This window comes from Anabrus simplex, chromosome 3 (assembly GCF_040414725.1).
Source record: "Anabrus simplex isolate iqAnaSimp1 chromosome 3, ASM4041472v1, whole genome shotgun sequence".
NCBI lineage: Eukaryota > Metazoa > Arthropoda > Insecta > Orthoptera > Tettigoniidae > Anabrus > Anabrus simplex.
In genome coordinates, this window is record NC_090267.1 from 271,528,156 (window position 1) to 271,545,883 (window position 17,728).

Consider the following 17,728-nt stretch of genomic DNA (forward strand, 5'->3'; position numbering starts at 1 on the left):
GGTCCATTTGCTGGAGCACTTGAAATTGCACAAGATTTATGTTGTAGGAACTGTGCATTTGAACAGAATTCCCAACATTCAGACAAAACTTTTGGATGGGAAGCAGCTTCCACGAGGATCATACTCAATTGCAACATCCTGTTACAACATGACTGTTGTACGCTGGAAGGACATGAGGGAGGTGCACTTACTCTCAACATATAACTGGTGCAAAACCAGAGGATGAAGTGGAAAAATGGGACAGGAAGGAGAAAAGAACTGTATCCATTGCAAGACCTTTTTCTGTTGGATAGTACAATAAATTCATGGGTGGTGGAGACTTGGAAATTCAAAGTTCCCAAGGAGGGAATTAGATATTTTTCCACCAATAGAGCATGTCAAAAAACAGGTCAGATGTAAGGGTTTTTAGGTGTTTGCTCTATTAACCAGCGTTTTGTCTTAGGTCTGACACTAGACTCATCAGAGTGGGATGTGTCAGACCCTACCCACTGACGCTGGGGTGTATGCAGGTGAACTTACCAGAAGCCCTATGTAAGAGGCACAGTTTGATAACTGCATACGGGAGATAAAACTCCACAATGGAATTATTGCCCGCCTAGCAATTCTGAATGGAAATTCTAAGTTCCCAAGGAGGGAATTAAATATTTTTCCACCAATAGAGCATGTCAAAAAACAGATCAGATGTAAGGCTTTTCAGGCGTTTGCTCTTTTAACCAGCGTTTCGTCTTAGGTCTGACACTTTTGTGAAGATTTTTTCTTTAGTGATCTATGTTTTGCACACTCTGTCGTACCTCTTACCCTTTTCTTTTCTCTATGTTGTCCCTTTGTATTCTAGGTAGCTTCTTCAAATTTTCATGCATTCTCATTCTGTGTTTCTTTGCTTCCTCCTGATGCTTTAATCTGTATTCATCATATTTCCCTTAATTTTTTAACTCTTCTACTTCTCCTTTGGCTGTCATAGGCATCCTCAAGTCGTCTTGTAAACCCAATAAGGTTAGGGGAAAATGAGGTTGCAAGTAGTGTAAAACACTTATCTACAATTTACTTTAAATACAAAGTTGTTTCATCATCCAAAAGTTATATTTTGTCAATCATAACCTGAAAGTTGTCTGAAGCCAGTGTAGGGAATGTGACAGATTTAAAATAAACTCATGAATTGCTGTGTAGTGCTGTGCAGTTAACCTGAAATATAATATATTATTGAGAAACGGTATTACCAATTACCAGCAGTTTTGTACTTATACAATGTGAACATCAGTTTGAAGTGTCAGTTCATTTGTCGCGGAATATTTCGCGCCGCCGCCGTGTCGTAGGCCGAAATTCATGACTCGCATTACATGTTTATTTTAAATATTTTAATGCATTACAGGCAAAAAAATAAATATTGTTTTATTATAAGTGTTCCGAGATAGTGCTATGGAAAGAAGTAAAACAAGTTTAAACAAAACATCGTTGCATCTAACTACAGGATAACTTTTTCATGTGTTCGTGACTCACGTTGCAATCAATTTCATTATGTAAAGATTATCATTTTTAACAATTATACAAATAGCAAACTAGGATATTAATATAGCAACCTGCTTACCAGAATATGCTCTTCCAATCTGATGTAACTTCTCAACATGCGATATCTTGTTTCAGTATAAAAAGTGGCGTAAGGTCACGTTGACCATCTCAGCTCTGGTAAACATCCAACTATTTTTGGCGCAAATATAAGGAAAACATACAAAATGTATCGAAGTCTGATACTTTCACATTGTATTTTGACGTTTTGCCAACCTAATTTCACCCAGTGTCTACCAGAAAATATTTAAAAGAAAAATTTGTATCTATGTCCCTATTTTCATGGAATGACACTTCACCATTTCAGGTCTGAATTCATCTATTCCTGCTGTTTTATGACAGTGGAGTTTATTTACCATCCTTTTCACTTCCTGAAGCATAATTTCACCAACATCATTTTCCTCCTCCCCATAAGCTTGGTTGTTTGAGACACCACCAGGAAGATTTCCTTTTATGTTGAGAAGATTCTCAAAATATGCCCTCCACCTGTTCAGTGATTCCGTGGGATCTATTATGACTTCACCTGAATTACCCAAAACACTGTTCATTTCCTTTTTCCCTCTTAGCAACAGTGTTCAACGTGTATTTTCCACCAGGTAAGCCGCTTCACGTCAGTGACGTAATATATCTTACAGATCAGCTTTCACTGCCATTCTTCTTATTGGGTGATTTTAATGCCCACAATCCATCAAGGGGCTCCTACAATGCCTTGCCCCAGAGGAAGGGAATTGGAGAAATTAATATGAAAAATGGAATTGGAGAGATTAATACGAAAGCTGGAATTATGCATTTTGAATACAGGGAAAGCAACAAGTTACAGCACGGCATACGGCACTTATTCGCGCATTGACGTTTGTCTCTGCAGCCGAGCGCTCGTTCCCGTCATTTAGTGGAATACACATAATGATCTCTGTGACAGTGACCATTTCCCTATTATTCTTACTTTGTTGAAAGAGAAATCCATCGAGATTCCTCCCCAGTGGATTCTTAAAGAAGCTGATTGGCCAAAGTTTACATCATTAGCTGTCTTTAATGATGCGAATGACCGGAGCGTAGATGATGATGTTACTTACATAACAAGTGATTCTTGCTGTTGCTGAGGAATACATTCCATTCTTTTCAGGAACTCCTCGACGGAAGATTGTTCCTTGGTGGAGCGTGCAGCAGCTATAAGAAAACGTCATGGTCATAAATGGTAACGTAGGCTGCCTGTTACGGCCAGCTTGGTAACATTTAAAAAACTCTGCTATAAGGCGCGAGTTCTTATTCGTCAGAGTAAGAAAATTTCCTGGGAAGGGTACGTGTCGGCTGTGATGTCACATACACCGTCATCTCAGGTGTGGACTAAACTTCGACGTATTTCCAGAGTTCAAGGCTGTTACGGTCTTAGTACTTGAGAGTGTCTTTGCTTACTATCAACTTGCTAGAAATAGCGTTGTAATTGAGATTTGCTTTTAAGAAAGTGCCCTTGATCGGGACACTAGACAACAAGATATCAAAGTACCCAGAACTGACAGTACACAACCGCGCAGAGTGCCGAGAAGCGTGCAACATGAGAATATAACAGTTCAATACATCGTGTCAACATTACCGTAAACAGAGCAATTTAGAGCTCCATACATGTGCATAAACAAGTTAAAGGGCCGCTACCCAAGAGAATTGCCGTAGTAGGTACCAGTGAAAACAGAAGTAATAGGGGAAAGGAACTCTTGAAAGAGAATTTTGGAAAACAAGTTTGGAAATAACAAATATATTATACCAATCTCAAAGGGGTAACAAATTATATTTACATCAGAACACATAGTATGAACCAGCATATGGCGTAATAAAAGGCGTTAAGTTCGATTTTAAGACACGTAGGTGATACAAATTTTAATTACATCGTCATAATCGAATTCCTAAGCACCAATGACTACAATCTTTGGACATATGTTCCGACGCTGCAATTAGGGGAAAAAGAAAAAGAATGGGGGGGAAACCCATAGATTCAGAAATCAGTTTCTTTGCATTATATTACACAATACGCTAGAAGGGAGGTACATCAAATAAAGTTTCAGGCTCGTGCCAGTAGAATACAAAGTTGCAAGATAAGCTCACAAATTGATACAATATTTACAATATGACATTGTAATGTAACCTCATGCCAAACAATTCAAGAGATTCAGAATTGAAATAAACCAATCTCCAGTTTCAGGGATTGAACCTTTTGGTAGATTAGAAAGAAAAAAAAGGAATTCTAACAAATAATCCCAGAAGGGATTAAAACACACACACATGCGCAGAAGCGATAATAAAATAGAAGCTAACCGATGAACATACAAATTAAATTAGCAGACCACATCTTTTGAGCAAGCGCCATTTTTACGCAAAATTAACAGATAGATGGGATAAGGAAAGAAATAAAAATAGATAGAAGATAAAGGATAGAATAAGGAAATAAGAAACGGAGGAATGGGATAGGATAAGGATCAAGCCACCAAGTCCCCAGCACTAACAGACGCGATGCAAAAGTTCATCTCAAAAGTAAGGAATGTTTATGGACTAGAATATTAGATCAGCTGTCCAGTGCACCATTTACACCACATTTTTGGAATATGAATGTCCAAAAGGCAGAACATTTGCGCTGCATGAATACTCAGATGTATCCTGAAGGGAGCAAAGTTCAATTTTCATTACTACGGCAAAGCCCAAGTATAGGAAGGTAGGGCACGTTAAATGATAGAAAGAAACAGTGTCTGCTCACCCTTGACAGAAGTCCAGTACGAACTTTACAAGTAAAATGGACACGGTCCAGCCGTGTGGAGAGTTCCAGCTCCCACTGTCTTCAACAAGGTTATACCACAACTGACCTCCCGAATGAACGACGCAAGGCCATATATATATGCCAGCGGGGTAGTTCGAGAACATACTATAGGCGTGACGTCAGAGTGGATGCGCCATACAGGCAAGCAGTGACAGCAGTAATACAAGCAGCCGGGAAGCAGGCAGTTCGTAACCGCAGACGGAGAAAAGAGCACCAATTCGAAGGGGAGTTTTTTTTTTTTTGTAAGGTAAGCACAAACAGCTCGCAACAAGGCCCATGCTCAGTACCAGGAATTTCCCTTGCAGGCCACATTGTGACAGATGCACCCTCGGTTGCTAACCATCTTGCAAACCATTTTGCAGATGTATCCAATTCCGAGAATTACCATAGTGATTTCTCATCTCTGAAGCGGGAGGCAGAACGTCATCTTAGTTTTGCCACACAAGCTACAGAGGTCTATAATGTGCCCTTTATGGGGTGGGAACTCCGCAGTCCTTTGGCGCGTTGTAGGGACATGTCTCCCGGACTAGATAATTTCCATAACTAGATGTTGAAACACCTGAGTGAGAATAGTCTTTTCTATCTCCTTGGGGTGTTCAACCAAATCTGGATAGAGGGCGAGTTTCCGTCACAGTGGCGAGAGGGTATAAAAATTCCTCTCCTTAAGCCTGACAAAATTCTTAAATATGCAGGAAGTTAGACCTATTTGCCTAACTAATTGTCTGTGCAAGCTGTTTGAGAGGATGGTGAATCGCCGACTAGTTTGGTGCCTGGAGAAAAGAGGACTTTTGTCTGAATACCAATGTGGTTTTCAAGCCACTTGCTCAACTACTGACCACTTGGTACGCCTCGAGAATTCTATCCAGGACGTGTTTCTCCAAAAACATTTTGTGGCTGTTTTCTTTGACGTAGAAAAGGCCTATGACACCACATGTCGATATGCCATCCTATCAGTCCTGCATCAGTGGAATTTTCGAGGTAACTTGCCGGTATTTATTGCGAATTTTTTGTCCCTCTGTCTGTCCCGTGTCCGAATAGGGAAGGTATATTCACAATACCATGTTCGAGGAAATGAGTCCCACAGGGATCGGTTCTAAGTGTCACTCTGTTTATGGTTGCCATAAACGGTATTGTTCTTGCTGCTGGTTCAGCAGTAATACTGTCGCTATATGTAGACGATTTTTCGCTGCATTATAGCTTGCAAAATATGGCGGTTGCCGAGTGACAATTATAGGAAACAATTAGAAGAGTGGAACAGTGGACCTTAGAACATGGCTTTCGGTTTTCAACCGCAAAAACCTCTGTTGTGCACTTTTGCCTGAAGCACACTGTTCACTCTCATCCTGATTTTATTTTTTTATTTTTTAGGGAATGTCGCTCTTCTTGTTGACACAGTTTTCTTGGGCTCCTTTACGATAGCAAATTATCGTGGGAGCCACACGTGCGGCAGTTAAAAGGGAAATGTGCTAAGAAGCTTAATATCTTGAAGTTGCTTAGCGGCACTACTTGGAGGGGGATTGCATGGTGCTCCCACGATTTTATAGGGCTTATATTTTATCCATATTAGACTACAGCAGTGCAGCATATGGATCAGTAAGGCAAAGCGTCCTAGCCAAACTGAATAGCATTCACCATAGTGGAGTTAGGTTGGCTACTGGACCTTTTCGTACAAGCCCCATTGCTGGCCTGCTTGCTGAATTTGGTTTGCCACCTCTACACCTGCAGCACAGCAAATACTTATGTCCTACCCTGCAAATTTGTGACAGACGCCACTTCACCCAAGCTACCCTTGCGTATTACACAATGGAAACCGTTGGCTGTACGCTGCTTAACCTCGAACAGCATACTGGGTTGAAATATTCTTGGATAGCAGTCACAGGTTAGCGGTTCCTTGTCTTGTCAGACTACCAAGTAGGGTCCCTCCTTGGATAATGCAACAACCTGAAATCATTCTAGATTTGCACACCAGCCCGAAGGAAAGCACGAACCTCTCCATTTATCGGAGACTCTTCTGTCCATTGTTGGCCTGTACCTTGATTCAGTCATTTTCACGGATGGTTTGAGGGCAGAAGTGGGAGTAGGTTGTGCGTTCGTTGTTGATAATAACTGGTTTTTTTTTTTCCTCAAGTGAAAATCTGTAGTGTGTACGCAGCTGAGCTCTATGCCATCTGTGAAGCTCTGCGGTACACACTGTCCGATGAGCGCCGGCAATTTCTGCTGTGCAGACTCCTTGAGCGCGCTACACTCTATAGATACATGCTTCCCTCGGCACCCTCTGGTGCAGCGGATCCAGGACCTGCCGACCGGGTGTTCGGATGCTGGCGCTGGAATTACGCATAAGTGGCTCCCAAGCCACTTTGCTGTAGAGGGAAAAGAGTTAGCTGATGAGGCTGCCAAAGAGGCTGTTACCTTGCCCTTGCTGCCTTACAGGGTTCTAGTCAGTGACATTTACTCACAGCAGAGACATGTGGTTATGTCCCATAGGGAGATGGAATGGCAGGCCACTCCTCTCCCAAATAAACCGAGAGCGATGAAAGGAACTACGAAGGTATGGAAGACTTCGCTTCGGCATTCTCGGAGAGAGGGAGTGGTATCTCGTCTTCAGATTGGCCATGGCATAGTAACGCACTTCTACCTACTGAAGGGTGAACGCCACCCCGTGTGTACTTGCGGCGGTCAACTAACAGTGGTAGACATCCTTATGGAGTGCGTGGACCTGGCCGATCTGTGCCGTAGTCTACAACTCCGGAGTGCCATTTCCCTTATCGTGTGAGATGACGAGCGGGCAGCAGCAGTTTTGAGGAATAGTGGTCTTTTTTATCATGTGTAATAATGTCCTTTTGCTCGTGTATTTGTGTTAACTGCGCCTTTATCCCATTGTCTCCATTTTAGTTCTTGTCTGCATATTTTAATGTAGTATTTCAACTTCTAAATTGAATGATATATTTTTCTGTACTTTGTAACCTTGTTACTGAACAGTTACGTAAATGAATGATGATAATTTTGGTGATAAATTTTATGAATTTAAAAACACAGTAAAAACGTTAGAATAAACACAAGGTTCATAGACTCGAAGTAGCATAATACGTCAACAACAGGTTGAAAAACGTGACAACTACAAAAGGATGTGGGAAGCGGCATGGAAACCCTGTGAGGTAGATGGAACGTATCCTTTGTGGAAAAGAATTGGTTGATGGTAATCACCCTTAACATTTTAGTGAAAGAAACAAATTAATGGAAAGGCGAACCAGACATCATCAATAACGAACTAAACAAATTCATTTACAAGACTAAATTTTTAACTGCGTCTGCAGATATGCGCTACGCACAAAGTTACTTTGTAATTAAACTTAAAAAATAGAGGAAGAACTTAACAAAACTCGTTTATAAGATGAAAGTTAATTCCGCCTTCAGATATGCGCACTATAACAAAGAAATTTCTACATGATGACCTTTAATGAGGGCCAATCCCATTTTACAAAATAAGATAAAGGAAGGTATAAAATCTTAACTCAGAGAAGAATAATATTAGCACTAGTGACCACGGTACATGCTTGAGAAGCTGTAGAGATGGAAATTGGAGTAACACTTTCACTTGTTTGAGGAATAACTGGAGATTCAATCGGTAGGTAATTACAATCCCTTTCACAAGATCCTGAAGAGGTAGGCACTTGAACATCAGATATTGAGTTAGGCGATTCTTGCCCTTGAAGCAAGCTTACAGTTTTGTCAAAGAATTCAGAAAATGACGATTCACACTCCTGTTGCATATTTTCCTGCAAATTAAGAGACAACAAATCCCAAATACAATCCGTGTAATTTTGTAATTGACCTTTAACACTCACTAATTGATTTTCTGAGGGCTTAGAAGAATGGAAAGACAAAATATAGCATTAAACTCGGGTAATTTGTCTTTAATCACTGCCAAAGACTCACGCAATTCATCTGCGGTTAGCACAGGGACAGTCACTGGTAAGTTAAGAGAAGAAGCTAATAAAGACATATCATCCTTAACAGTTCTTGTGGGATTTACTTTACGAATCCGGAGTTTGTAACGTAATTCCTCCTTTTTCAAGTGAGGAGTAGGAACGGCTCAAGCCATCATGAAAGGAGGAAACTAGAACACAAGATACAGTAATTCTGTGCATTTACAAATTAATTTTTTAGGTTAGCTGAGGACAATCACCATGCATCAATCCTTCGTTCACAACTCACACTTTGCTAACAAATGTAAACTTGTTACTGACAGGTTTCGTAAATGAAATGATGATGATAATTTTGGTGATAAATTTTATGAATATAAACACACAGTAAAAAACATTAGAACAAACACATGGTTCATATTTTATTGAAAGAAACAAATTAATGGAAGGACGAACCAAACATCAACAGGGAATGAAACAAATTCATTTACAAGATTAAAGTTTTAACTGCATCTGCAGATATGCGCCACGTACAAAGTAACTTTACACTTTTAAAAAAATACCGGAAGAACTGAACAAAACTCATAAGATAAAAATTAATTGCACCTTCAGATATGCGCACTGTAACGAAGAAATTCTTACATTATGACCTTTAATGAGGGCCAGTCCCATTTTACAAATTTAGAAGATCTTAACACAGAGAAGAAGAAAAGGGAGAGCTATAAACTTAACGCAGAGGCAACGAAACCTAGTATACCTATCTAAAACACTTCCAGTAAAGAACATCGATTTTCAGTGTGTGTGTTAAGCGAAACTAAACTACCGGAGGCAAACCCGAGGAAAAGTTATTACATGTTAATTACAAAGTTTCCTTTTAACAAAAGGAAAAGGGAATTGCCTCCAAAAATTAAAATGATAAGAACTTAGCTTTTTAAGCTAAGTCATTACAACAATATAGTGATGATTGTGAATTCCGAGGGTAAACTCCTGTGCACTAAGGAAAAATTACATTTAAATTAAGTTATTGTTTGAAAAAAAAAATAGTGCTTACCCCGATGCTAGCATCCCGTAACGGGACTGATGCAGTAGCGCGACAGCTCACAAGGCTGGTCAGGACGTCGCAGAAGAATGCTTCATTCACTTGGATCAGTTCTTTAACTCCAATTAGAATGATTTTTTAATTAAAGGCTTCAGGCGTGTCGCTCTTCCGAGTAGACGGTCAATATGTAGCGTGATACACAATACCCTATCACGTTAAAAACCCTTACCACACCATTCACAGGATCCGCCTTAAACCCCTCCTACCCTCTCCCCACCAGATATATCTTACCTCACTACACTCCACCCGTCAGCATTAGTCCGTACCTTCTCACAACTTTAGCTTCTCAACACTCTGTCCAAGGTGAGCCACATATACCGTATATCACACACGCTCTAGCTTGTCCAGGCCCAATTATGTTTTAATACTTAGTTCCTTTGTTTTGATTTCACTTCAGGCTGATTCAAATCCTTCCGATTGAACTGAGAAATTTTATTTCACCTGTACTACATCAGAAGAGAAGACGGAAGGACAACCAATTACCATTAACCGTTTCTTACTTTATAATTTTATTAACACATCAATGTATAATTTTAACGAACATAACAAGCCTTTCGAGACAACGTGTGCAATGAGATATACTAACGCATATTTCTACAAGTTCTTTACAATAACAAGTGTCTTAACGGACTGACAAATTATCGTCAAGATTCAAATGCAACCGTAAATATGGCCTGTGATGATTTGAGTTTTAGCACGTAAACAGATCAACAAAAACACTGCATCAAGTGATTGCTATAAGTTTATTCCTATTTTATTTAGCACACTGTTGAAATAAGCGTTTCTAAAGACTTTTATATGTCGATAACATGTCAAAACTTCTAATTAATCTTTTATCGTTGAAAAACTATGTATGTATTAATGTGTCACAACGTCAATTTTAATTGTTATGTCCTTTCTCAATTGTGTGATTAATGTATTTTATGGCTGATGACATTTAAATGTTGAAACCAGTACCATTATTAAATAAATGTTATAAATAATATCTTATACAACTCGTAATTTGTATTGAAAAGGTTGAACCTGAAAAAAACTTCCCTGTGATTTCATCTCTGTCGGGTGGTCTGGAATCTGTATACTTGAGTAAGGGTTCCGTGGTCTCAATGGGGCTTTGCGGTTTAGAGCAATTAATTCTTGAATTAGTCTGCTAGAATGCTACAATTTTCTTCGTTTGACATCGCCTGTGTGCCGTCCTTTCGCTCAGAGCATAAGAGATGGTGGTTTATAGCCAGTGAGTTTGCGTTTCAAGGCTCTGTAGTTCTCTCTGGTTTCATTCCTCCTAAAGTTTTGGTCTATCTTTTAAATGAGAGATTTTTTGTATTTACGTTTCTCAGTTTTGAACACCCTAGCTGCTTGGGCATGTTGGGTTTTGTAGGTTTTGCAATCAGTTTCTGATTTCATACAGTCGTACTGTTTCCATGCATTGAGTCTTTCTTTGAGGACTGATTCGCAGGTATCATTCCACCAGTCATGCTTTTTGCTTCTCTAGATTTCTGCAACGTCTTTGGCGGCCTCACCAAGGAGACTTCTGGTGTTGTTAAAGTCACAGTCATTTGGTCTAGCCTTCTCCTGGAACTCCTCAACCCTTTGCCGAAGAGTATCATTGTCGAAGCGTGTAATCTATTTGGTTGTCTTCCTTGTGTTTGTAGGAATTGATGTGAATTTGATCCGAGACATATAGTGATTTGAGGCCATACTGATGCCTTTCTTTACTTTGACATTCAAAATCTCAGGGCTGTTTCTCCTGGAGATTGCAACGTGATCTATTTGGAACTCTCCAAGAATTTGGACGGGGGATCGCCAAGTCATCTGCTTGGCCTGCAGGTGTGGTTTTCGCAAATGGACACCAGTCTTTTGCCGTTGGGATTGGTTCTTTTGTGAAAGGGTAATTTCCTATAACTTTCTTGCACTTCTGTTCGCGACCTAGTTGGGCATTGAAGTCACCCAAAAGAAGTTTGACACGGTGTTGGGAATTTCGTTTAATTTTTCATCCAGTAAGTCCCAGAAATTATCAACTTCGTCCTGATCAGACTTGTTCTTATCGTTTGTAGGAGCATGTGCGTAAACTAGGACGTCTGTTTTGTTTGCGCATTTGTTAGTGTAGACAATCTGTCATTCACAGGTTCAAAATTTGCATCCGATTTAAGGATCTTGATTCTAACAGCAAACGCAAGCATCATAGCTCCATTGAGGATTCCTTTTTGCGCTTTGCTCTTGAAAAATCGGTAACCTTTGGATTAAAAAATCTCTTCATCTGGATACCTTGTTTCTTGTAGGGCCATTATGGATATCTGATTTTCGTGAAGAGTTTTGGTGAGGGTTTTCAGCTTGCCAGTTTTTGTAAGTGAATTTATGTTGAAAGTTGCTAGCAAGGTTTTAGATTTTGGCCCGAGTTTTTGACTCTTCGGGGTACAGAGAGACGCTCCGACTCGTCTCTTGCATGGTGTCGAGTCTCCCCCAGAATCCGAACGAGACTTGTGCGCCATGGCGTTCACGACGAGGAATTTATCCAAAGACTTACTCCCTGGGGTATGTTTCTTGAAACGTCGTGCCATCATGCTTCTTGACTTGACTTTGTTTTGGCTTATTTCAATTATTTGGTGCCCATCCTTTTACAACTAGGGTTGTTAGCCCTAGAGGTTGCCTCAAGATGTTTTCTGGCTTCTGGTCATTCACCAGTCTTCGCCGTAACCCTGGCAAGGGATCAGTTTTGTTTTCATGGTGGTATTTCATTTCCCTGCTACGCTCTGACTCTACTGGCGGCAGAGACAGCGAGCTTCCCCAATTCCAATGGGACGCGCCCGATGGAGGTAACTGCTAAATCCCCACACGGGCATTATTATTATTATTATTATTATTATTATTATTATTATTATTATTATTATTATTATTATTATTAGTTTGTTATAATAGGTGCGTGGCCTCATTTAGGTCCACACCTATTACCTTTAAATCATTAAAAAATCAAGCACTTTTGATAAGAACTGGAAATAGGCTATTTGTTATTTAATATCCCATTAGTAAAATAGAGACCTATAAATAAATTTTTGACAAGCCTGTGACATGCCTTTACACACTACGGCATTTCATTCACTTCTCTCAACCAGTCTGGAGTTTCAATTGACCAGTACTGCATGTTGTGAATATTAATTTTTACATGGTTTGTAAATACTGTAAATTAGACTCCCTTAATTATTAAATGAATCGTTAACCAGGAACATATCGCTTTGCTGTTACGATACACATAATTCAGAAGATTTAATTCCGATAGCCATTACTGGCAGCTGCTCGTGAAGTGAAACTTGGAAAGGATGGAATTTTTGGAATGTAATATTCCCAGGAGGCTTTATTGACAGTTCTCTCACACATTTAATCAGTTTCATTTTGACATGTGGATTGTGTATAACTGCTGCTAAGCCGTTGCCTTAACTTCATTGGTTAATGTAGTCCTTGGCATCTGTTATTGCGTGTGCTTCCAATGCCTTGACATTTTTATTTATTAAGTTTCCAAAGATGGATCGCGAAGGTGCGGCATTATCAGGTAATTTTCAGATTACATTTCCACAGTTGCTCGAATAACTTGTCATAATTTGCTATAAATGAAAACTATATCAACTTGCATGACTTTCATATAATGCATTATGTACGTCTGAAGAACTAAGTAGAACTTCTCTGATGCTAGTAGAACATACCATAGACTCTTCATGCAAAGAGATATTCAGAGGAAATGGTTAGAGTTGAATATTTGTTTAAATTTGGTTTGTGTAGTTCTGTTGTTTAGTTTTGGTTTGTGTGGTTTAACTGTACTATTGGGCGGCTACACATTTTATGGGTTTCTTGAAGTTAACTTAAAAAAAAAAAATCATTGACCTTCAGCTGCCTTGATTGATTCTCAAAATTCAATCGTACATGTCCTGAAACACACTGTTTAAAGGAAAAGAATAAAACATATCAATCCATTTAAAATAATGAAGTTGACTTTCATCTCATCTAAATCTCCACCTGTTAAAAAAATGCATCAATATCTCATTGTGTCTCTGTTTAAGCCAAGCAACTTCTGTCTCAAGACTTTTTGTCTTTCACTACAAATGGCTGTGTTATTCAGGTAGTCTCTAAGTGCCTCGCCTTGGTTTTTCATTAAAATTTTATGAATATCAAGGTGAATACATCTACATCAGAGAGATTAAAGAGCAATAATTGGGCTTTTTGTTTATAATTAACTGTACTGCATGTTGCTTAGGTAAATACTACAGTGGCTTAGCTGCTGGCTTTCTTCTCAAATGGCCGAGGTCTGATTCCCAGTCCGTCACAGGTTTGAATATTCCTGTGAACAATGGCATCCAACTGTGAATCCTGGTCAAAATCCTGTGTGAGTCAGGCTGGCTTCAGCAATGATGGAAATGTTTGGGTTAGTCTGCACTGTTTTTGCTGGGATCTTAAGGATAATCTGCCTAACATCTCAGATCTTTCCCCTTACGACTATCACTTCTTAATTCTGTTGATCAAGGCTGTGAAGGATACTTCTGCTGATCAAGCAGTTCATGGAGCAACAACCACCAGTGATAGAAAAACTTATTTAGCGTTGGGACTGTTATCTGAACGTTGCAGATGATTATCTGTAGGCTCTCAACCTGTCATCTATATGACTTTTTTGTTGTACAGTGGGTATCCAGTATGTACAGTGTAAGTTCTGGACATCAATCCTCAGTTGAACAATTCGTTTAATAAATTTATAGCAGAAGTAGTTGAATGCACTTGAATGGAGTCAAATGATACAGAAAACATCAGATGAAAAAATGAAATCTCAAAGGAAGTAGATGAATATTATTTGGGTAGTAGAATAAGCGGTTGTGACAGATATAAAGGTAAGGTAAGGGTTATTCTGCCCGAAGGCAGGTCCGAACCTCCGCAGAGGTGTTCCTGAGCCAGAGTTTACGTGCGGTAGGGTGGCCAGTTCCTTTCCGCTCCTCCATTCCCTTACCCCCCACCAACAGCGCATGGCAACCCATCCAACTCCTGACCACACCCGATGTTGCTTAACTTTGGAGATCTAACGGGATCCGGTGTTTCAACATGGCTACGGCTGTTGGCAGATATAAAGAGGATAGTTATTATTACACAATACATTGAACAAGGAAGGCCTTTCTTATGATGAAAAGGGGCGTATGATCTAGATGTTAGGTTCCTTAATACAACAGTCATCTTACGAAATTAAATTTGTTCAACTCAAACAAGCTACAAGTTCTAAAGACTACCGTGGAGCGAGGCATTTTGAAACATGGATAACTGGTGCAGTATGAGGGTAGTGCAGAGGGTAAAGTACATAGGGGAAAGGCCAAGGTAAAGATATGACGGATACGGTTAGAATTTTTTTAAATGCTGCACTGACACTGACAGGCAGGTCTTACTGTGTGACGATGGGATAGGAAAGGGCCATGACTGGGAAGGAAGTGAAGCATTTGCTTCACATAAAAATGGAAGCCATGGAAAATTATCTTCGGGGATGCCGATGCCCTAATGCAAGTGGACAGCTGCATGACCCAAACTGTGTAGCCACCCTGCTTGGTGTATGAACCAATAGTTCTGCAAAGATGTAGCATTGCATAGGGTAAGGTGCCATGGACAGGTGTGTATCAAGCTATCAAATGGACTGATGGTCTGAATACCATATTCATCAGCATATAATAACAGTTAATTTTTAAAATATGTTTTAACTAATGGAGAGAGCAAAAAAGGTTTGGAATATTACTTTTCCATTAAATTTGTTCTTGTTCATCTATAGCTAAGGGTTTCCAATATGGTAATGGTTGGTATAAATAGTGCAGGCAGAAGTTGTGAACTGTCTTCGTTCATAAATGTGGGAATTGGGTGTTCTGTGTACGGTGAAAGGAACAGTGGAATATTTTATAGATGATAATGAAATTAATAAATTAGACAATAATTAATCATTTTTATTTTGTCACCTAAGGTAAGAGTTTGAATCACTCCTAACAGTATGCAAGTAAACTCCAACATAAATGGTACTCTTGTATCTCAGAAAACTTTTGAAATGTTTCGCTATGATGAAGATTTGTTGTTGGTTTACACACACACACACACACGCACTATCTTTCTCTCTTCTTTTCCCCGTCACTTCTCATTTTTAATTGGTTTATTATATCTTTCTTTGCAGAAGAAACGGAAGAGTAAGCTGAAAGAAGATGGATATGTGAATGGTGTTGATCCTTTGGCTGAAGATGATGATGATAAGTTGAAAGAAATCGCTCGTCAATTTGAAGAGAAATATGTGAGTTCTTAATGTTAATATCAGGTGTGGTATGTGTCTTTCTTCTACGGTGAAGAAACTTGTGATAGATTTTTATGAAAAGTTGTATTTGGCTAGTATTTGATAGTAAATGATTCTTATTTTAAGGGGAAACAAAGCAAGATCGTCTTTTCTTAATTGTATGTAACTTGGGTATAATTTTGACATTTTTGATTTTTGTTGAGTATTATTTGTAAGAATTACAGAATGGAGGTTGCAGGGTAGTCATGGTGCGTTTTACTCTGATGCATTGTTTTTGTCGGGACCACGGTGTCATTTCATCCCACTGAATTAGAACATTAAGGTATCTGCAAATGTATCCATGAGGCAGTTTAGATCCCTGCACGGTCAGGGTGTAGAATTACTTACATTCTGCACAAGACCATACCTGAATAACCATTTACGGGCTGAGTAGCTCAGACGGTAAGGTGCTGACCTTCTGAACCCAACTTGGCAGGTTCGATCCTGGCTCAGTCCAGTGGTATTTCAAGGTGCTCAAATACACTACGTTAGCCTTGCTATGGCAGTTTTACTGATACGTAAAAGAACTTCTGGGGGACAACATTCTGGCACTTCGTCATCTCTGAAAACTAATCTCATGTTTTAATCCGTATTGAAATGTGTTATTTGTATTAACAAAGTTTTTATTCTAATCAACCTGTTCAATACATTATAATGTTGTCACATTTAAAATACTGTATAATATACATTAATATACATTATTCATTAATTGACAAGTTATTTGTGGGACATGTTTCGCTCCTTTACAGATCATCATCAGCCTTTGAATCTCAAAGAATGGTTATTTTAAATGTGACAACATTATAATGTATTGAACAGGTTGATTAGAATAAAAACTTTGTTATTACAAATCTCTGAGAACTGTAAAAGTAGTTAGTGAGATGTAAAACCAATATTATTGTTATTATTATTATTATTATTATTAATCAGGGTATAAATTGAGATTTTGCTTCTCTGGACTAGTTGGTAGTGTAGGAGGCTTCTTCCTGGGAGATTTTCTGTTCATGCTGTGATCCTGTTGTGGAGAGGGGCTGAATGAGAGTACCAGCCTCACTAGTACACTTGAGTACCTGATCTGAAAGGGTAATCACCACGTGAGTTGGCCGTGTAATTAGTGGCGTGCAGCTGTGAGCTTGCATTTGGGAGATAGTGGGATAGAACCCCAATGTCGGCAGTACTGGAGATGGTTTTCTGTGGTTTCCCATTTCCACACCACACAAGTTCTGGGGCTGTAACGTAGTTAAGGCCATGGCCACTTCCCTCTCACTCCTTGCCCTTTCGTATCCCATCGTCGCCGTAAGACCTATCTGTGTTGGTGTGGCGCAAAGCAACTTAAAAAAATGAAGGGATAATCAATAACCTTGGCCTGATAAGTTGACATTAATGTAGTGGTATCGATTGTGTAGTCCCCATTTATGCTTGAGAGAGGCAGGTACCTGTCATTTAACAGAGACCCAATTATGTCATATTATACCAGTGAAGGATGAATTTAGAATGTACTTGAGAAAAGCTGAGGTCAAGGGCTGCAGGAAGTAATCCCCAGATTCCTTTGGAAAACATCCTTTGCGGAAGAAATATTAATTTGTAGTTGGTGGAAATATCCTCTACTCTATACTGCCATGCTAAGGAAAGAGGCAGTGACTACCTGAACTTGAAAACTGAGAAAATTGAGATCTAAGTATAATCAGTCTCTCATTACTTTCTACTTTATGGATGACATTAAAATTAAAGCATTAACTATAAAACAAGAATTTAAATTATTTTTTCTTTGATCATTGCTAAACAATGCTGAACACTTTTTCTTGCAATGCTCATAAGGCCTTCCGCACATGGAGTTTCTCGCAAGCGGTATGCTGGTGACACTTTGTAGCTCAGTGGACACTTCCTCTGTTAGGGAACGGGGATCCGTCAACAGAGCTTCATGCATGCAGTTAGGAGGGGATGAGGAGGCAAAGCAGAGGATGTGCATCTCAAGCTGCATGCAGTGCAAGTCTCCAGCTTGAAGTGACGAATCC

General features: G+C 39.4%; 1 protein-coding gene across 9 annotated transcripts in view; it reads left to right on the forward strand.

The window, feature by feature from the left end:
* The window catches only part of yem (yemanuclein), a 661,372-nt gene that overhangs the window by 77,069 nt on the left and 566,575 nt on the right, over positions 1-17,728 (forward strand). For all 9 annotated transcript variants that reach the window (XR_011017928.1, XR_011017929.1, XR_011017930.1 and 6 more), the window contains exon 2: positions 15,561-15,674. Coding sequence is in view for 6 of the 9 variants with exons in the window: in XM_068226662.1 (XP_068082763.1) it covers positions 15,561-15,674 (114 nt within the window). In the remaining 3 variants the exon portion in view is untranslated. The remainder of the gene's footprint in view (positions 1-15,560; positions 15,675-17,728) is intronic.